This window comes from Erythrolamprus reginae, chromosome 8 (genome assembly GCF_031021105.1).
Source record: "Erythrolamprus reginae isolate rEryReg1 chromosome 8, rEryReg1.hap1, whole genome shotgun sequence".
NCBI lineage: Eukaryota > Metazoa > Chordata > Lepidosauria > Squamata > Dipsadidae > Erythrolamprus > Erythrolamprus reginae.
Genome location: NC_091957.1, coordinates 10,721,063 through 10,741,509, shown reverse-complemented (window position 1 = coordinate 10,741,509; position 20,447 = coordinate 10,721,063). Strand labels below are relative to the sequence as shown.

General features: G+C 46.2%; 1 protein-coding gene across 4 annotated transcripts in view; it reads left to right on the top strand.

Moving 5' to 3' along the window:
- DNM1 (dynamin 1) overlaps positions 1–20,447 on the top strand; it is a 130,070-nt gene that overhangs the window by 109,337 nt on the left and 286 nt on the right. For 2 of the 4 annotated variants that reach the window (XM_070758794.1, XM_070758795.1), the window contains exons 17-19: positions 1,405–1,575; positions 3,586–3,827; positions 6,454–6,672. In XM_070758794.1, coding sequence (XP_070614895.1) covers positions 1,405–1,575; positions 3,586–3,827; positions 6,454–6,672 — 632 coding nt within the window. Of the gene's footprint in view, positions 1–1,404; positions 1,576–3,585; positions 3,828–6,453; positions 6,673–19,227; positions 19,353–20,447 lie in introns of those variants that run through there. The other 2 variants (XM_070758796.1, XR_011559693.1) reach the window with 2 other exon arrangements.

The window sequence follows — 20,447 nt, the reverse complement described above, 5'->3', positions numbered from 1 at the left end:
TTGTTCATAAGTCGCTTGTTTCAGGAAGTGGTGTTTAAGATTGATTGACTGATTGATGGTGTCTTTATCAAATCATTCTCAAGGCCTAAAGATCAACCAATGATCCATCTCCAACCTGATTGTGAAGGTCTTCCAATTTTATTTTTAATTAATTGCCTTTGGACTTTGTAAAGATTCCCGTTCCAGTTATTATCCATGAATACACTGAATAGTTAGCCAGGAAATATACCTACTTTTTTTAAAAAAATCACATTTTTCTTGATTTTTTCCCTCTTTTTTTGTGCTCAAACTGGCCTCACAGGACAAAGATAAAGTAAGTGGTGAACCCTTCTTTTCCTGTGCCATTTTCCTTTGAATTATATTTTTTCCTTATTTTTTTATTGGACATATTTTTAAACTCCTTTTTTACCCTCTTTAATTTAAACTTCTATTCCTATATTCTAAGAGAGATTTTTGTCTTTCACCCCTTTTTTTCTTTCTACTTTATACCACGTTGCCTGCTTAGTTTTGTTTCTTATCCTTTCCAGAACGTTCATTTCTGCTTGTTTCCATCTTCTCTGGAACATACAACCACCACCACTCCTAAGCTACCTCAGAAAGAAAAAAAAAGATATAATTTTTTTTCCGCATTTATTTCATGTAGATACCTCGTCTTACGAACTTAATTGGTTCCCGGAGGAGGTTCGTAAGGCGAAAAGTTCGTAAGACGAAACATTGTTTCCCATAGGAAACAATGTAAAACGAATTAATGCGTGCAAGGAAAAAAACCAACGACGACGCCCGGCTGTCACCTTTTGAAACAGCCGGGTGCTTTTCAGCGTTCTCCCAATGCTGAACCAGGAAGTTCGGCAAAAGTTCGGGTTTGGGTGGCCGCCGAGAAGCCCTGCCGCCCGGCTGTCACCTTTTGAAATAGCTGAGGGGCTCCTCGGTGTCTTCCTGAACCCGAACGCCAAACCCGAACTTTTGCCGAACTTCTGGGTTTGGCATTCGGGAGGCCGCCGAGAAGCCCCACCGCCCGGCTGTCGCCTTTTGAAACAGCCGGGGGGCTTCTCGGCGTTCTCCCGAATGCTGAACCCAGAAGTTCGGCAAAAGTTCGGGGTCGGCGTTCGGGTTCAGGAGAACACTGAGAAGCCCCGCCGCCCAGCTGTTAGCTTTTCAAAAGAGCCGCGGAGCTGTCAGGCCGGTCGGGCGGCTGGAAAGGAGGTGCGGAATCCCAATAGGGAATTCCATGGGCGGAGCTTTGATGTCACAAAGACGTCCTTCCTGGCCGGCCGAAACAGTAAAAACAGTAAAACAGTAAAACCCATAACCAACCCTAATGAACTATCCAATCAAACACACATACGTACAGAATCATTTATAATGATGTCTCCTTGCTTTGTCTCCCCGTCGGATCTTCTGCAGTCTGGGGAGTCGGAAGAGAATGGTTCGGACAGCTTAATGCATTCAATGGATCCACAGCTGGAGAGGCAAGTGGAAACGATCAGGAACCTTGTGGATTCCTACATGGCCATCGTCAACAAAACCATCCGTGATCTGATGCCCAAGACAATCATGCACCTTATGATAAACAATGTACGTAAATGACGTCATGACACGCCAGATGGTGTGTATGAATTGTATAGAATGCTTGGCTGTATAGCTAGAGGTGATGCATCAGAGACTGGAAGATTGGGAGGGGGTGGGGGAAAAGAGACTAGTAGCATGGTGGAATGAGGTTGTGGAGAACTTCACTTAGTCCTGGCTAGCAGATACAGTGGTACCTCTACTTAAGAACTCAATTCGTTCCGTGACCAGGTTCTTAAGTAGAAAACTTTGTAAGTAGAAGCAATTTTTCCCCTAGGAATCAATGTAAAAGCAAATAATGCATGCAAACCCGTTAGGAAAGAAATAAAAGCTTGGAATTTGGGTGGGAGGAGGAGGAGGAGGAAGAGGAGGAGGACAGTCGCTGCCGAAGGAAGAAGGTGAGGTGAGGGGAATCAAAAAACCCCAAAACTTTAAGGCTTATAAAAAAAAAGAGGGACTCTGAGGTGGCGTGGAGGAGCACGCGCCACCCATACACCAGGTGCAAGTCTGCCTCCCATCCACTGCTCCAGAGGGAGAAACCCAGGCAAGTGAGAGGGAGGAACCTCCAGCTCCTTTGAGCAAAAGGCGGCTGCTGCTGCTACCTGCTTCCAAAAAGCTCCTCTGGCAGCCCAGAAAAGCCAGAGATGGCCGGGATTAAAGGGGGAATGGCAGGAAACTGGCCGGGCCTTCGTGCTGCTCTCAAATTCCCTGGGAAATTTTTCCAGGCTCGGGTTCTTAAGTAGAAAATGGTTCTTAAGAAGAGGCAAAAAAAACAACCGTTTCTTATCTAGAAAAGTTCTTAAGTAGAGGCATTCTTAAGTAGAGGTACCACTTTATGTGGAAAGTCCTCTCTACCAGCCCACCTTACCTCACAAAGATGTTCTGTGTTAGCAAAAACTTCAGAAGAGAAGGATTTAGTGGTAGTGATTTCTGACAGTCTCAAAATGGGTGAACAGGGCGGTCAGGCGATAGGGAAGGCAAGTAGAATGCTTGGCTGCATAGCTAGAGGTATAACAAGCAGGAAGAGGGAGTTTGTGATCCCCTTATATAGAGCGCTGGTGAGACCACATTTGGAGTACTGTGTTCAGTTCTGGAGACCTCACCTACAAAAAGATATTGACAAAATTGAACGGGTCCAAAGACGGGCTACAAGAATGGTGGAAGGTCTTAAGTATAAAACGTATCAGGAAAGACTTCATGAACTCAATCTGTATAGTCTGGAGGACAGAAGGAAAAGGGGGGACATGATCGAAACATTTAAATATGTTAAAGGGTTAAATAAGGTTCAGGAGGGAAGTGTTTTTAATAGGAAAGTGAACACAAGAACAAGGGGACACAATCTGAAGTTAGTTGGGGGAAAGATCAGAAGCAACGTGAGAAAATATTGTTTGACTGAAAGAGTAGTAGATCCTTGGAACAAACTTCCAGCAGACGTGGTTGGTAAATCCACAGTAACTGAATTTAAACATGCCTGGGATAAACATATATCCATTGTAAGATAAAATACAGGAAATAGTATAAGGGCAGACTAGATGGACCATGAGGTCTTTTTCTGCCGTCAGTCTTCTACGTTTCTATGTTCTTGTGGTGGGAAGATTCATTACTCTATTGAGTTCCTTTACGTGCGCACAGGTGAGATTTTGGCAATATTTTTGCTTCCGTGCATTGGTGAAAATGGCTGAAATTTTGTTTGCACGATTGTCTTCACACGGAATTTTGCTAGCTGCGTATACGCAGAAGCGAAATGTCATGCGTGGGCGCACGGATGGGGATGCTACCGGAACATAACTCCTTACAGTTCCAGTTGGAGGCTATCAATGGCTCCGTGTACCACCAGGTGGGGAAGCCCCACTATTTGAGAAGCACTGCCTTAGGGCGATTATTCCGGGATGTTGGAAGTAGAGAGATGCCCCTAGGGGCAAAAGTAAGCAATAAAGTTAAACCCCCCAAAGAAGGAACCGCCGTAGAGCTTGTCCAGGTGAATAACCTTCCGTTCTTCTTCGGCCTCCTCTCCGGCAGACCAAGGAGTTCATCCATTCCGAGCTTCTCGCCAACCTCTACTCCTGCGGCGACCAGAACACCCTCATGGAGGAGTCGCTGGAACAAGCCCAGCATCGCGACGAGATGCTGCGCATGTATCACGCCCTGAAAGAGGCCCTTAACATCATCGGAGACATCAACACTACCACCATCAGCACTCCACTGCCTCCACCGGTGGACGACTCCTGGCTGCAGGTGCAGAACATACCGTCCGGACGCAGGTACCCGAGGTCCGGTGGGGAGGCCCCGCTGACCTTCCTGGCGCCTCCGCCCAGCCAGATAGGCGGCCGCCCCCAGTAGAAACAGGAAGGAAGGGGGCTGGGAGGTCTGTGTTGACCATGGCGTCCATAGGATCTGCGTGGAGGGGCAGAGTCAACTCGAGGTGCGGAAGGGTTTTGGGGTGGAACCCATCAAAGGCAGCTGTTGTTCTACCTTGGGGAGTTAAAGAAGGGGTGAACCGCACTGTACGTCCACGTTTCTCTTCCCTGTGGAAACAAGCTCCCATTTTTCCACCTCAGAAGAAGACTGTGTCGTCTTCCTACCGTTCTTGTCCTGGGACCATTTGAATCCTTGCAGAGTGGATTTTTTCCTTGCCATTTAAACAGAAGTCGGCAGATTGCTGGGAAAATTGTCACCCAATGTGAGAATGGAAGACCCCACTGAGGGCTTACCCCCCCGTTACAGACAGTCCTTGGTTCATGACGGTTCACTTAGTGACCTTTCAAAGTTACAATGGCACCGTTTTTCACACTTTTCGACCGTCGTAGCATCCACTCAGGTCACGCAATCGAAATCCAGATGCTTGGCGACTGGCTCGCATTTATGACGGGCTACAGCGTCCCACGGGGGAGAGGCGGCATGTCATGCGATCCCCTTTTTTGTGATCACGGTTGACTTAACGACCAGGTGACCGATTTATCAACCGCAGTGATTCACTTAGCGACTGTGGCAAGAAAGGTGGTAAAATGGGGTGAAACCCACTTAATGACGGTCTTGCTTAAAAATGTTGGGCTCAATTTATGGTCGTACATCCAGGGTAGCCTATATGCACAGGCCACATCCAAGCTCATAAATGAGGTGGACGGGATTTGACTGCTTTGGACAATCGACGATGCTGAACAAGAAGGAACTGTTGTACCAGCAGACACAAATACGGGCCGTCCTCGACTTATGACCAAAATCGAGCCCCACATTTCTGTTGCTAAGTGAGACATTTGTTTGCCATACATTGATGGTATGAGTTTTCTTGCCACCATTCTGCAGTGAGTCCCTGCAGCTGATCCATATTACGATGGTTATCTGGAAAGGAAGGTTTCAAAGCACATAGCTATTGTGGGGAATGTTCACGGGGGAGGTTAGTTTTCCTTTTTTTATTATTATTATTATTTATTAGATTTGTATGCCGCCCCTCTCCGTAGACTCGGGGCGGCTTTTGTGTAGCAGGAAGCCAGCGGAAGAGAACGAACAGTGCCAGTTGTCAGTAGATCATCGACTGGCATTGCGGTGAAGGTTAGAGATGAGCGTCCTCATTCTGTTATCCTCCAAGTGTAAAGTGTGTGCTGTAATTTATTTATTTATTATTAGATTTGTATGCCACCCCTCTCCGCAGACTCGGGGCAGCATAGCGGTAATACGCTACCTGAATGCTAAGGGCATGAACGCCGCTGTGATGGGTGCCCAAAATTTGTGCATGATGGGGGCCCAAGATTTTTCTTGCTGATTGTTCAGTTTCGAATTTTTGGGAGGAAGGAGAATGGGTATGGCGCCACTTCCTTGATTGACATTTGCTCTCTGGAGTAGGGTGATAAGTCCAAATTTCATCTCCTGTCACTAAACAGTTGAGAAAATCCTCGCCTTCTATCTTGAAACGGTCAAGAAATTCTCGGGCGGCACTGACACTGTCAATTTTGTGCACATCTTGGGCCCCCATTGCAGCAGCGTTCCTGCCCTTAGCATTCAGGTAGCGTATTACAGCACGCCCTTCGCACTCGGAGGGAAACGGAATGAGGATGTTCATCTCTAACCTTCCACACAACATCAGTCGATGATCTACTGACCACTGGCACTGCTGGCTTCCCGCTACACGATAGTCATACCAATTTCCCCTGCGAACATTCCCCGCGAGAGCTACCTGCCTTGTAACCTTACTTTCTGGATAACCCTCGCATAATCTCCAGTCAGGGAGCCCAAAGCCACCTCTGCTTTTGCTATCTTGCAAATCAATTCATTTGATTCTCTTTTTTTTTTAACCTTGCCAAAATCGAAGCAATTTTGTTCAAATCGTTTGTCCAATTTTATGGGTATAGTTTGGAAAAAAGTATAGTCATTTCATTCCTCTTTATGGCCGCTATCTGATTTAAGTAATGATAGTTGCAGGGTTCTAGCCCACCGTTCTTAAGTGAGTCACCAGAGCGGATCGGTGAGTAACTTGGTTGTGAAGTGAATCTGGATTCTGTCGCTAAGCAAGGCATTTCTTAAGTTGGTTATGCCTCATTTTGCGACCTCTCTTAAAACAATTATTAAACGAATCCTTGCAATTATTAAATTAGTAACCCAGTTGTTAAGTGAATCCTACTTCCCTGCTCTCGAGAGATCACAAGGGGGGGGGGATAAATCATATGATCCCCGGGAAATACTGCGATCCGTCACAAATCTGAACGAGTTGCCAAACGTCTCTGTTTTGATCACGGTCGCAAGTGTGAAAAATGGTCGTAAGTCCTATTTCTCAAACCGTTGTAAGTCGAGGATGACCAGCTTCTGGAACCCGACTGCCTTCCTCTCTCTTGAATGCTCTTTGACCGTCTCTGGTTAAGGACCCCTCCTGCTGACCCGTTTCTCCCTCGGCAGGTCTCCCACCTCCAGCCCCACACCGCAGAGACGAGCGCCGGCAGTCCCTCCCACCAGACCCGGATCGCGGGGCCCAGCTCCTGGACCTCCGCCTGCTGGTGGTCCCAGCCTCGGTGGTGCTCCCCCTGTGCCTTCCAGGCCGGGGGCCTCTCCTGATCCTTTCGGGCCACCCCCACAAGTCCCCTCGCGGCCCAACCGCGCGCCCCCGGGGGTCCCAAGGTAAGTGAGACCAGGCCGCGCACCCGATAGCAGTGAAGGGCTGCAAATTATTTTACTATCACACTGTGGGTGTGGCTTATTTTGTGGGAGTGGCTTGATGATGATGTGACTGGGGGCTGGCTTAAAGGTCATGTGGCTGGCTTAAAGGTGGCCAACTTGATGTCACTCACATCAAGGGCTAGGGTGCCTGGCCTGTCCTCGACTCAAAGAGAGAAAATGTCCCTATCTATTTACTATTACCGAACATCCAAAATATAATGTTTAATTCTATGTATATATGCCATGTGTGTACATACATATTACACACAGGCACACAAAAATAGACATTATCTACTGTTCTGCCGGCGTATTTCAACCGCCTGTAATTACAGAGTAATTAGTCCAGGAAGACACACACCTCAGGATAAAAGGAAAACCCAAAAGTTTTTATAAACAGAAAAACAGAAACAGCTCCCTTTTTAAATGTCAAAGGGATTTTCTGGTACACACAAGGCACAGGTTAAATGCAATCCAATTGCTCACCCAATAACTGGGAAATTGAGTCCAATTCTAAAGCCCAGAGAGTCCACACACAATCTTGAACAGCACAAAACCCACGATCTTGACGAAACAATGAATCAGATAAACTGCCATGAGGCTAGAAGACCAGGTTGCACTTTTATCTGTAGCACTCATTACAGCAGCCCCACCCAACCACAGGTGGCCTCATTTTCTCTTGTAATAATCCTTCAGTTGTTGTGCCCTATGCATCACTCTACGCATGCGTGGATGTGTCATTAATTCTTGTTCAGAATCCAAGGATGATACAGATGATTGATCTCCTCCTGGGCTGTCTGCCAAACTCCCCTCTTCCCTGTCACTCACGCTTCCTTGGTCAGAGGAGGCTTCGTCGGCAGATTCCACCGGGAGCAAAACAGGCCTGCGGCAGGCGGATGTTTCCCCCACATCCACCTGCACATTCCTTGGGGCAGGAGCTGGGCCAGAGCTAACCACCACATCTACTATATAAACTGTAAGTGTATGTACACACACACACACACACACACACACACACACACACACACGCATGCACAGCTCTTCTAAAAGTATATACATTCAGCCTCATTTACTGCTATAGGAAAAACATACCCATAGCCCACAAGGGGAAAAAAAGGAAAAAAAATCAATTTTTTTTCTACTGGTTCTGCGTACCCAACCAAATTTTTTCTAACAGTTCTGCATACCTGGCCATACCCATAGGAGCCCATCACTGCCCGTTAGGCCGCGTAACTCAAGCCGACTTGATTTTCAGGAGTTTTAGAATTGGTGTCCTTTAACCAAATTGTTGTGTCACTCGCAACAATGGGCCCCAATGCTTGCTATCCTGAGTATCTGCAGGATTCTTCGAGGAGTTGGTGAGTATTACATTTGTTTTGTGTTGCTGAACGTCAACAAAAAAATCCAGAGAATATCTCCGAGACCGCCTTCTGCCGCACGAATCCCAGCGACCGATTAGGTCCCACAGAGTGGGCCTCCTCCGGGTCCCGTCAACTAAACAATGTTGGTTGGCGGGCCCCAGGGGGAGAGCCTTCTCTGTGGCGGCACCAACTCTCTGGACCCAACTCCCCCCGGAGATCAGAACTGCCCCTACTCTTCCTGCCTTCCGTAAACTCCTCAAAACCCACCTTTGCCGTCAGGCATGGGGGAACTAAACATCTCCCCCTGGGCACATTTAATTTATACATGGTATGCCTGTGTGTGTGTCTGTTAGTATATGGGTTTTTTTAAATCTTTAAATATTTTAATTAATTGAATTATTTATGATTTGTTTTACACTTGTTGTGAGCCGCCCCGACTCTTCGGAGAGGGGCGGCATACAAATCCAAATAATAAAAATAAAATAAAATAAAATAAATTTGGCAAAAGAGATCTTCGAGCTTTTAAGCAGAAGGCAGAATCTGAAGTGGGAGGATCTCGTCTGGATCTCCTATGATCCACCCTTTCCTTCTCTGGGGAAACGTTGCAAACTTCCACCTGGAAAAAACAAAAAATCCAAAGGCAGACAGACAGACAGACAGACACACACACACACACACACCAGAGCCAAAGTTATTATTGCAAGGTGAAGTGTACAAGAATCCTGTCCTGCAGAACAGAAATGGTTTCGTATTTACCGCAACACGTTTCTCTGTGGGAAGCGTTTGTAGATTTTGGGTACAAACTCTTCTGCCTGGCCGGATCAATTATTAGAAAGCAAACCCACACACGCTTGGAACATTGATCGAGGCAAAAGTAATATTATTAACACAAAGTCCAGCAAGAAATAAGTGAATTCTCAGGCCTTTCAGGCTGACAGCATTCCAGTCTAAGGAGCATAGATAAGAATCCGGGATGCATGCCAGCCAGAGGCATAAATCTTCCCTAATGAGGTGTCTCTAGTATTTTTCATTTCACTCGCTGTTCAGGGCTCAACCAGCTTCTGTTAAAACAGGAATCAAAATCCATGGAATCAGAAGCAGTCCACCGAGGCAACGCCTTCATGATGAACGTAGCTTGCCACACCTCTTCTCCCATCGGCGTGTCCTATATATACTGACAAGGTGTGGCTAAATGTCCCATAGATCTAATCAATGCCTAGACCCCCTTCTAGAAAGATATTCATGCCTGGCTGTCATTCTTCTGACTCTCGCATCTAAGAGAGGGTCCTCAAAGTCCCCATCGTCCTGTGACTTAGACAATACCCTAACTGGGGGTTCTACAGTCTCTGGGGGTTCCCCAGTCTCCAAATCCCCTTCACTCTCACTCTTACTCAGATGGCAAAAACACTGGCCTGCGATGCCAGTATTCCTCTGTCTCCTGGTCCTCAAAATCTGTGACCAGCTGAGATGGACGTAGACCATTTACAACACAAATGTCCTGCTGAATTAAAACAATAATAATAATCCAATTCCAGGGAATCGGGCATAATTTAAAATAAGTCAAATCGTTCTGGAACCAGTGGAAACGAGGCCTGTCTTGCGGCGGGATTTTTTTTCCTTTGCCTTTTTATGCATATCAAATGCTTTTTGGTTTGCTGTTCCATTGAATTATACTGAAACGAAGCAGGGTTTTTGTTGTGTGTATTGGGCGTAAATTTTTGTTCTGCATCTTGATATTTGGGTTGCAAAGAAAAACACCTAGAGGTAAGTGCAGAATTGAAGATTTCCTGGTTGTCGGGGAGGAAAATTCCATACCTCCTGCTTATTTCTTGCATTTAGGCATGGATTCTCCAGAATTTGTAAACGTTTCTGATGCGTACACAGTTTTAGAAAGGCCAAAAGGACGAAGGTGCTGCCTTTAAAAAATCCCAATTTTTCTGTTTTCCCTTTTCTTCTCTGCCTCCGTCTACGAAATGTTGGGTTCTCTCTGGAGGTGCACCTTTCCAAACGCTGCTTCTTAATCATCTACCTGAAGACTAGAGGGAGTCCTCTTTTAGAGACCAGAGTGGAGACTGGCAACAAAGCAGTCGCTAAATTGAAGCCCCAGCTGCTCTTGTCACCTTACTTCCGTTTCCTTTGCTTCGTAAATGCGAGGATTGGTGGGGCAAAAGGTTACTTTTTCACCACTGTTGTAACCCTGAACGGTGGCTAAACGAGGACGTCGCTAAACGAGGACCAGCTTTAACTTTAAGACTCCTGCTGGCTTTGTGGAGGTAGAAAAATCTAGGCTGCCCCATTGAGGATTTGCCTGATGCCCTGCAGCACAGGGCAGGGGACGAATTAGAAACGGTACAAGATGCTGGCTTATGCCGAACAAGCCGTGTTGTGTTGTGCCAATGGTGGTTTCAACTCACAGCATTCCCACTTAGTGCCTTGATAGGGGTTTTTCCCCCCAGATGCCTAGCGGATTATTCTGTTCCTTTCTTCTTTTTTAACCGGCTTGCTTTGTCCGTCTCTCTGGTTGTCTGCATGTCCTGCTATTTCTACCCAAGCTTCGTTTTCTTCCATCTCATCTCGTTTTCTGGTTCTCTGTCTCTCTCTTTTTTGTTTTTTAACTCCTCCTTTCTTGTGGGTGTCCCTTTCCTTCCATTTGGGCTGAATTTCAGTGTCCATCCTCTCCAGGTCTGTTTCCATTCTCTTCCTCAAATTTCTCCATTCCTTCATTCAGATTATATATATTCTATATACCGGCAGGAGACGCTGCAGAAATCAACCAGTTCCTCAATCTTGAATCTTTGGATAAAGGCAGCATACAAATCTAAATAATAATAATAATAATAATAATAATAATAATAATAATAATAATAATAATAATAATCTACTGCCCCATTCCATAGCCCCATGATCCACTATGAAAGTTTGGGTCGCATGTCAGAAGTTGCCATTAGCTCAATCCTCAACTCTCCGAGTTCTCCCCACGAAAGAGGTGTAGGATCACTCCGTGGTTCCCTTTCCTGGTTTGGGCTCTAAAGATGTTTCTGGAACCTAACTCTATATTCCGTTTCTGGGGGACAAGAATTTGTAGGTCTCCTTCCCATATTTGCAGGATTCGGGTTTGGCAAGTCTAGACTCTAGAGGAAAGAAGGACTGTGGGTGGGGGACATGATAGCAGTCCCCCAGTATTTGAGAGGCTGCCACAAAGAGGAGAGGGCCAACTTATTTTCCAAAGCACCTGAAAAGATGGATGGAAACGGATTAAGGAGAGAAGCAACCGGGAATTAAGGAAAAAATTCCTGACAGTGAGGACAATTAACCAGTGGAACAGCTTGCTACCAGAAGGTGTGGGCGCTCCATCACTGGAGGTTTTTAAAAAGAGACTGGACAGCCACTTGTCTGAAATGGTCTAGGGTCTCCTGCTTGAGCAGGGGGTTGGACTAGAAGACCTCAAAGGTCCCTTCCAGCTTTGCTCTGATTTAAATTTTTTTGTCCAAATGGTCAAATCACTCCTTGTAAGATATGTAGAACAACCTTCAAGAGGTAACTGTATCGCAGCCAATCACCAAAAGATTGGGTCTCCCTTAAAAATTCTCACCAAGGTAAGGCATTCCGTGAGAAGTAGAGTTGGGTCCATGAATGTTGACATGGAGCCTTCCTCAGTTGTCTATTCTATCTCACAAGGGATCTACAAAAACAAATTCACCTCTTAAGATTGATCTCCCAAATCAAGTAGTGTATTTTTTGGAGTATGAGACGCACCAAAGTATAAGACAAACCTTAGTTTTGGGGGAGGAAAAATCTACCTAACAGGTATTCATCTGGCTATTGTCCTTAGTCTGGTCAGTGTCAACACATTATTTGATCCTATGGCTAGGACTGAAAAAACCTTTTTCAGAGGGAGTAGCAATGAAAGCAAGCCTGCAAAAACTTAGGGCTGGAAAAATAACCCAAGCGAGTAGCAATGAAAAAATCCTGCAAGCCAGGAAGGTCGTTAACACCTCGTTAGGGCAGAAAAAAACTTTTTCGGAGGGAGTAGCAATGAAAAAAAAAGCCTGCAAGCCAGGGAAGATCATTAGCACCTTGTTAGGGCTGAAAAAAAATCTTTTTCAGAGTGTAGCAATGAAAATAAGCCTGCAAGCAAGAGCCATTAACAAGGGTAGTCAACGTTGGCTCTTCTATGACATGTGGACGTCAACTCCCAGAATTCCTGAGCTAGCGTGATTGGCTCAGGAATTCTGGGAGTTGAAGTCCACAAGCCAATGTTGCCTACCCCTCGTTATGGCTGAAAAAAACCTTTTTCTAAGGGAGTAGCACAGGAAGATCATTAGCATCTCATTAGGGCTGGGGAAAAGCTTTTTTTTAAAATTTAAAGCTACGTTTGGAGTATAAGACGCACCCAAATGTCCAGTCTCTTTTAGGGAGGAAAAAATGTCCGTCTTATACTCTGAAACTTACGGTAGGAGCAGAATCTCTCTCTCTCTCTCTTCCTCATCCACTCCCAGTTTAATTCCTGTCCTATGAGGTGTACCTTCGCCACCTGAGATGGCACACCAAAGCTCCCTTAGGCCATCTCTTGTATATAGAATAAGTTGGTTACCCTTGCCAGACGGCCTTGCCCTCTTGCCAGGAGGTCCACCATCTTCATTTTTCTTGTCATCGTTTGTCCTTCTTTCTCTCCCCGGCCTTCTTTTTTCTTCCCGTTGGGGAGGAAAAATAAAATGGCATCCCGAGCGGGATTGAGAAGAAGCACATCAAACTTTGCCGTGTGTGTGTTTGTGTGTGTGAACCTGTCTGTATCCAGAAGGATTCTTCCCCCTTCCTGTTTTGGAATACTTGGGATGAGTATTTTGAAGACTTGCCCTTACATGCCCCAGGGAAGACACCCCCCTCCCAATCTACCGAGTCAAGACCCTCAAACCACATTGGGTTACGTGGACTGTCATACAATGTCGAACAGGCACCACGTTGGGTGAGGCCACAAGAAGAAACATCACCTTCTTGACTACAGCGCGGCCTTTGTCAAAGCAGCGTTGCGGTATGCAGTATGTGTATTGTTCAACCCACTGCTGATTGCCTCTTCCAGAGGTAGGTTGATGCCTGTTCGAACTGGTGGCGGAAATTTATCCCCACTCGCCGAACCGGCAGCGATGGCTGCCTGGCCACGCCCCAGAACCTGTCCTCCAGTCGCCGCTCCTTGTAAGCAGCTGGCGAAGAACCCTCTGCGCATGTGCAAATAATTCTGGGTGTGCGCGGAGGGTCGTTTCCCCGACACGACACGAACCTGTGCCAAAGGCGCACTGCCGATGCGATGTGAACTGGTAGGGAAGGTAAGTGGAAACCACCCCTGGTCCGACATGCTCCCAGGGAACACGAGCCCAAACGGCTGCGTGGATTCCCATTGTCCTTTTCTGTGTCCGCTGTGCAGTGGCTCGTAGCTATGTCTTCTGACCGCCACCCGCTTGCCTTCTCTGTGCGCTTGGGGTGAGTGTCAGCATGGGCCGTGCTTCGCTTCTTCTCGCCGGCCCTCTGCGCGGGGGTACACGAGCTCCATGGTGCGTTTTTCTCCTAGCTGTCTCGCCCTTCTGCCTCAGTGTCTGAACTGCCCTGTTGCTCTCATGTTGTCTTTTCAGAATCACTATCAGTGACCCTTGAGGACTGGCAGAGACCGGTACGTTCTTCGCTGTATTCACCCTCTCCGCCCCAGCCTCCGCTGATGCACGAGTCGGTGTGGTTGACCTTTCTGTCTCTCGTCCCATTTCCTCTCCATCTCGTTCCCTCCCCGCCCGCCCTTCTGCCACTCACCTCTCCTAGACCAGTGTGTGGGGATCTGTAGGGGATATCCCCCTTGTTTTCTCCATCCGGCCTGCAAACCTCTTGGCTGTTGGGAGGGCCAGGAAAAATCTTCAGTAGCAAAGACTTCGTTTGTAGGAAGGAGACACAGAACCACAGCAGTGTACCTATTACTGTGGTTTCCCTGAAAATAAGACCCTGTCTTGTATTTTTTTGAACCCTGAAATAAGCGTTTGGCCTTATTGCCATGCACTCAAAAGCCCGATTGGGCTTATTATTGTTCTGTCTGACGGATCAATTCTTATTAGAAAGTAAGCCCATATATGCTAGAAACATTGATCGAAGCAAAGGAACATTATTTTACAAAATTCTGCAAGAAATAATTCAAGTCTAAAGCATTTTCAAGCTGTTAGAGTCTGACTATGGAGCATAGATAGGTCTCAGGGAAGCCTGCCAGCTAAAGGCATAAATCTTCACTAATTACTTATATCTGGTTTTTTTCACTTCACTCACTGTTCGGAGCTAAACTAAACTATCTTCTGTAAAAACAGGAACAGAGGCCCAGGAATTCAAGAACAGTCTCTTGAAGCACCATCTTTAAGATGAACGTTCCTTGCCACGCCTCTTCTTCCAGTAGCCTGTCCCATATATACTGACAAGGTGTGGCTAAATGTCCCATAGATCTAATCAATACCTAGAACCTCTCCCTGAGAGATATTCATGCCTGGCTCTCATCGTTCTGACCCTCGCATCTAAGAGAGGGTCCTCAAAGTCCCCCTCGTCCTCTGACTCAGACAATACCCTAACTGAGGGGGGCTTGTTTCTACAGTCTCTGGTGGTTCCCCAGTCTCTAATTCTCCTTCACTCTCACTCTCGGACTCAGATGGCAAGAAAACTGGCCTGCGATGCTAGCATTCCTCCATCTCCTGGTCTTCAAAATCCATGCCCAGCTGAGCTGGGCGTGGACCACTCACAACAATGTTCAGGGGGTGTCTTGTTTTGGAGAAATAGGGTAGATCCCACAAAATTGTGCAGTGGGGTAGAGAAGACGAGACAAAGGGAAGCCTTCTCTATTGTCCATTTCTGTAAACACGGGCAACATCCCAGCTTTGATCCACCCATTGTCATTTCAGCCCAGAGTATCGCTTTCTGGGGTCCCCATCGCCAAACGGCAACCCAGGTTCTGTGGATCCCTGGTGTGCATTCTCACGTTTATCTACAGTTCTTCCTCAGCATTCATCTCCTGAGGCATTCCCCGATTGCAAACTACACGCAACGTTGTGTTCGCGTGTAGTTTAGTGACACTTGTAGAAGAACACATTCCTTAGGACAGTGATGGCGAACCATTCTTCCCTCGGGTGCCGGAAGTATGTGCACAAGACCTATCACACAGAGAAGTGCCGACAGACATAATTCAATGCCTGGGGAGGGCAAAAATGCCCCCCCCAGTCTCCCCCCAAGGCCCTCCGGAGGCCATGAGATTCCTAGAGAGGCCCCACAGAGGCTTCCCCCGCCTTTTCTGGCCTTTTCCTCCCATGAGATTCCTAGAGAGGCCCCACGGAGGCTTCTCCCTGCTTTTTCTGGTTATAGTTTCGGAGGCTTGGGTTTGTAAGTGGAAAATGGTTCTTGAACACCCGGTTCTTATCTAGAAAAGTTCGCAAGTAGAGGCATTCTTAGGTAGAGGTACCACTATACAGTTTCTCAACATCTGGAACAGTGGTCCCCAAACTACGGCCCACGGGCCACATGCGGCCCGCTGAGGCCATTTATCCGGCCCGCGGGTGAGTGACAAAACAGAGTTCCATCTAATTTTCTATGAATAAAATGCGGTATTTTTTTAGTAACTAATATCAATCATCAAAAAAGTTGCAAAAGTTTTTTTTTCTAATTTTGTCATCCAGTTACATTCATTTTCTTTTAATTAAATTCCCTCCTTAATGTTCCTTCAAAAAGTACACCAATTATATTTCTAACTTATTAACCATTATGCCAAAGTGCTTCCTTCTTTCTTTATACATTTTTCTATAAACCAAGAAAACCTACAATCAGATGTTAACAAAAAAAATTCAAAACAAAACATAAACATTTCAGACTTCTTCCCCCCCTCTAAATAGTACATTCCCATTTTGTTTTTTACTTTAAAATAAGTTATGTGCAGTGTGCAAAGGGATTTGTTCATAGTTTTTTTTAATAGTCCGGCCCTCCAACAGTCCGAGGGACAGTGAACTGGTCCCCTGTGTAAAAAGTTTAGGGACCCCTGATCTGGAAGAATGTACGCTCCTTTCTACAAACAGGAGGTCCAAAGCATTGAAAATAGGAATATGGACAGTCAAGCAACAGTTTTAAGAGCATTGGCAGCCAAGAAGGTCAAACATTTATGACCAGCATAAATGTTAATGCATCAAGATTATTCATCTCTTTCTGCTTAGAGATGCATGAATGTTTTCATCTACTGGACATTTTCAGATCGCCGAGTCCTTTCCCGATCTTTGTGTGTGAGAGAGTGTGTGCCTGTGTACATGTCTATATCCGAAAAAGAAAAAGAAAAAAAAATAAGGAATTTACCCTGATTATCCCCCCCCCCAGCCTTCCCCAAGAAGCACGTGTCCTTAACACACTTATTTCCTTTTAAAAATTTCCCCAATGAGAAAAACTGGATAATGAATACCAGCATTTGCTATTGATGCTTTTTCTAACAAGTTCCTGAAAAACAGAGAGAAAAAGAGAGAGAGAAAGAGAGAGATTGGATACAGAAGCAATGGACTTGGAATAAAATAAGAAAACCCTGAGAAAGTCCTTTTTAAGAGGCCCAATCTCTATGAGGTGGAGTCCAGAACTTAATTTTTTGGGTGGTGGTGGTGGTTTCTGAGATCTTATTCTTGTGTAAACAAAACAACCAGAGGGAGGCCAATGGTATATGGGTGGGCCACATTAATCTCCAATATGTCTCATCCCACCATCCAGAACTGTTGTTAGATCCCTCTTTATTCAAATCAGAGGCTCTGTAGCTCAAACTGTCAACAATAGCAACCCATCAAGAGGTGAAAAGTTGGCCCTTTCTTCTAAAGCAGGGGTAGGCAAAGTTGGCTGTTCTATGACTTGTGGATTTCAAGCTCCCAGAATTCCTGAGACAAATATGCTAGCTCAGGAATTCTGGGAGTTGAAGTCCACATGTTGTAGAAGAGCCAACTTTGCTTGTTCCAAAGGGTCTTTTAAGTGATGATGACTTCCTGGTTTCTAGTCCATCCAATTCAATTCAGGCATGGCTACTCAGTTTTTGTTGGACTGCTTACAAAGCAGTTGGTCTTCCCTACTCTTAAAAACCCACCAAAGATTGCAGGAAGTCCTGAGAAAATTAGCTTGCAACGACTTGGAAAACTCTACAAGTCGAAAGCTGCATTGGAAGGAGTAGCCGATAGAATAAATTGTTTAAGCCAACATATTTCATCTATTTGTCATCTCCCAAAATTGAGGTTGATGGACCAGAAATGTCCACGAAGGCCACATCAAACAGGCAACCTTGGTGGGATCTTGGAAGACCAAGATTTGTAGCCTAGACTGGGAAGTTGAAAAACACACCAGAAGAACACTTTCATGTTACGGCTATGAAAATTACACAGTCATAGATAGCCATGAAGTTCTTGCAACTTCAGAAATCGATGACAAAAGGCACTTTGTTAATGAAGATGGCCTTGGAAGCCTTCAGAGATGCGGGTCAAGGCTTGTTCAGACAGATAGCCTCAACAGTCTTCCGTAATTATTTTTAAAATGCGATTAAAGTACCGTATTTTTCAGAGTATAAGACGTACCTTAGTTTTTGGGAAGGAAAATAGGGGAAAGAATCTGCTTCCCATATATTCATTTGGCTACCGTCCTTAGGCTGGTCAGCTTCAGTACATTATTTTATCCCCTGGTTAGGGCTTTTAAAAAAAACAACCCTTATTCGGAGAGAGTAACAATGAAAGCGTTTGCAAGCGGGTAAGAGCAGGGACCATCGTTAACACCTGGTTAAGGTTGGAAAGAAAATTGGGAGCAAGTTAGAGCAATGAAAAAACCCCTGCAAAGACTTAGAGCTGGAAAAACATTCTTCACAGAGAGTAACAATGAAAGAACCTGCAAGGTAAGAGCTGGGAAGATCATTAGCACCTAGTTAAGGCTGGGGGGAAAGAGCTTCCCCCTCCCCCAAAAAGTTACATTCAGCATATAAGACGCATCTGAATTTTCAGTCTCTTTTAGGGAGGAAAAAAGGCGCGTCTTATACTCCGAAAAATACAGTAGTTGGGATTTCCCAGCATTCCCGTTGAATCCTGACCATTAGTGAATCCAATCAAGTTGAGTTGAAAGCATCATCGATGGTTGCTTCTCCATACAGGAAAGATCTCACCCCATTCATCCCCTCGAAGTAGCCCTCACAACTGGGAAGGCTGGAAGACGGTGTGTGGAATCCCATTTTGGGCCAAGTGAATGGGTTGAAAGCCCTTAGAACAGTGATGGCGAACCTATAGCATGGGTGCCACAGGTGGCACACAGAGCCATATCTGCTGGCATGCGAGCTGTTGCCCTAGCTCAGCTCCAAGGTGCATGTGTGTGCTGGCCAGCTGATTTTTGGCTTACACAGAGGCTCTGGGAGGATGTTTTTGGCTTCCAGAAAGCATCCAGGGGGATGGGGGAGGGCATTTTTACTCTCCCCTGGCTCCAGGGAAGCCTTTGAAGCTTCAGGAGGGCAAAACACAAGCCCACTGGGCCCACCAAAGTTGGGAAACAGGCCGTTTCTGGCCTCCAGGGTGCGGTGGAAACTGTTTTCGCCTTCCCCAGGCATTGAATTATGGGTGTAGGCACTCGCGCATGAGCGATACTACGTGGCCACACCCTTTTGGTACCCAAGAGAAAAAAAGGTTCACCATCACTGCCTTAGAAAGTGCAGACCATCAATCAGGTCAATGACTCACTGTTAACTTCAGGGACAGGCCTTCGCGGAAGGCACCTCCATCTCAAATAACATTTTTGTTTATTCTTCATGCGCTTGGACAAACGACATTTGCCATAGTTGTGCTACATGCTTCTCGACAGTCGTCTACAGGCCAGGATCACTTTCCAGGCTTGGGGGAAAAGTCCTGGATGGATTCTCTCTGGGACCAACCAGCAGAATCCATCCAACGGTCACGAGAACGTCTCTTTAATCAGCAATTTGTTTGGGGGAAAGAGGGGTCAAAATGCTAACCAGTAGCTGCTGTTGATGGACATGATCTCTGTGGTCCTGGCCGAGACGAGTTGGTGAGAAGCATGACCAATTGCAAGTTGGCCACCGTGCTAATCTCCCGTCTGTGTGTTTCTCTTCTCGCTTTCTTTTTTATCTCTCCTGCCTTCACAGCCGCAAGGGCCCTTCTTCACCTACACGAGCCACATTAATCCGACCAGCTGAATCTTCCCTCTTAGATTTATAACCCAAGGCCTGTAGACAGCTGGTGACAAGCCCCATCCCTCCTCCTAACTTCACCCTCCTGCCTGGGTTTCCCTCTACTCAACCCAGCATCCCCCTCGGCTCCTCAGCTCCTTCCTTCTCCATGTGGTTTAAAAACAAAACAAAAAACCCCCCTCCATGCTCGTATAGTGAATTGAGCACTCTGTCTACTTTTGTGCGCCCGTATTGCTTGTGAGCCTAGAGTAGTCCTCCTAGTCGAAGGGCATGAACCGTGAATGACGTGAGTTCTCCGAGGCGTAGACTTACAGGAGCCGCCACGCCTCGACGTCCCCCATCTCGTCTTGGGTTCGGTGTCCTGCCTGCCTGCCAGGGTCCGCTGTAGCCCTTAATCCGTAGCGACGTAGTCCATTTTTGTCCCCTGTACTGTAGTAAAGACAGAAAGACATGGCCTTCTGCTGGAAACTCTTTCTTTTTTTTTTGAGAAGGACCACAGGACAATCTGGACTGGAATGCTTTTGTGATCTTGAGAAACGGGATTCAATTCAAGGTGCAAGCCACGGGGGGTATCCCCGATGGGGGGATGATCCCCCCTTTTTTTCCCCAACTGGGAGGGCTTCCCGGATGGTGCCGACGTCTGGCGGATCCAATCAGATGGATTGAAAACCAACGTTCAGAGGTTCAACCTCCGTTCTCGGAGAATCCCGACGCGAGACGTAGTGGTTTCAGCTAAGCTTTATGGCATAGTATCTTTCCCGACCGAGAGACCGAAGTTTAATCTAACCCCTTCTCAGCCAGAACGGACCAGCTGATATTTAAAAAAAAAACAAAAAAGGAGAGAGTTTGCTGTGTAAATGTATTTTGAGCTTTGCTTCCGACAAACAGTCAAAACAAGGACCTCTTCAAACGTGTGTTGATGTCTTTTGAGTATTCTGGTGATGCCATTCGCTTACCTTGCATGCAGGACGTATGTGTTTCGTTACAGAGGGAGAGAGAAAAAACACACATTTTCACCGCTAACTCGGACCTCCCTCGGCACCGGCTCTGTGATCTACCTATTTAGAAATAAATATGTGGGGGAAAACCCCCACTTTCCTGTCCTTCTAAAAGCCACAATTTAAGTCCGACCCCGTTTCTGATTTATGTTCCTTGATCCGAAAGGTTTTGAGTTG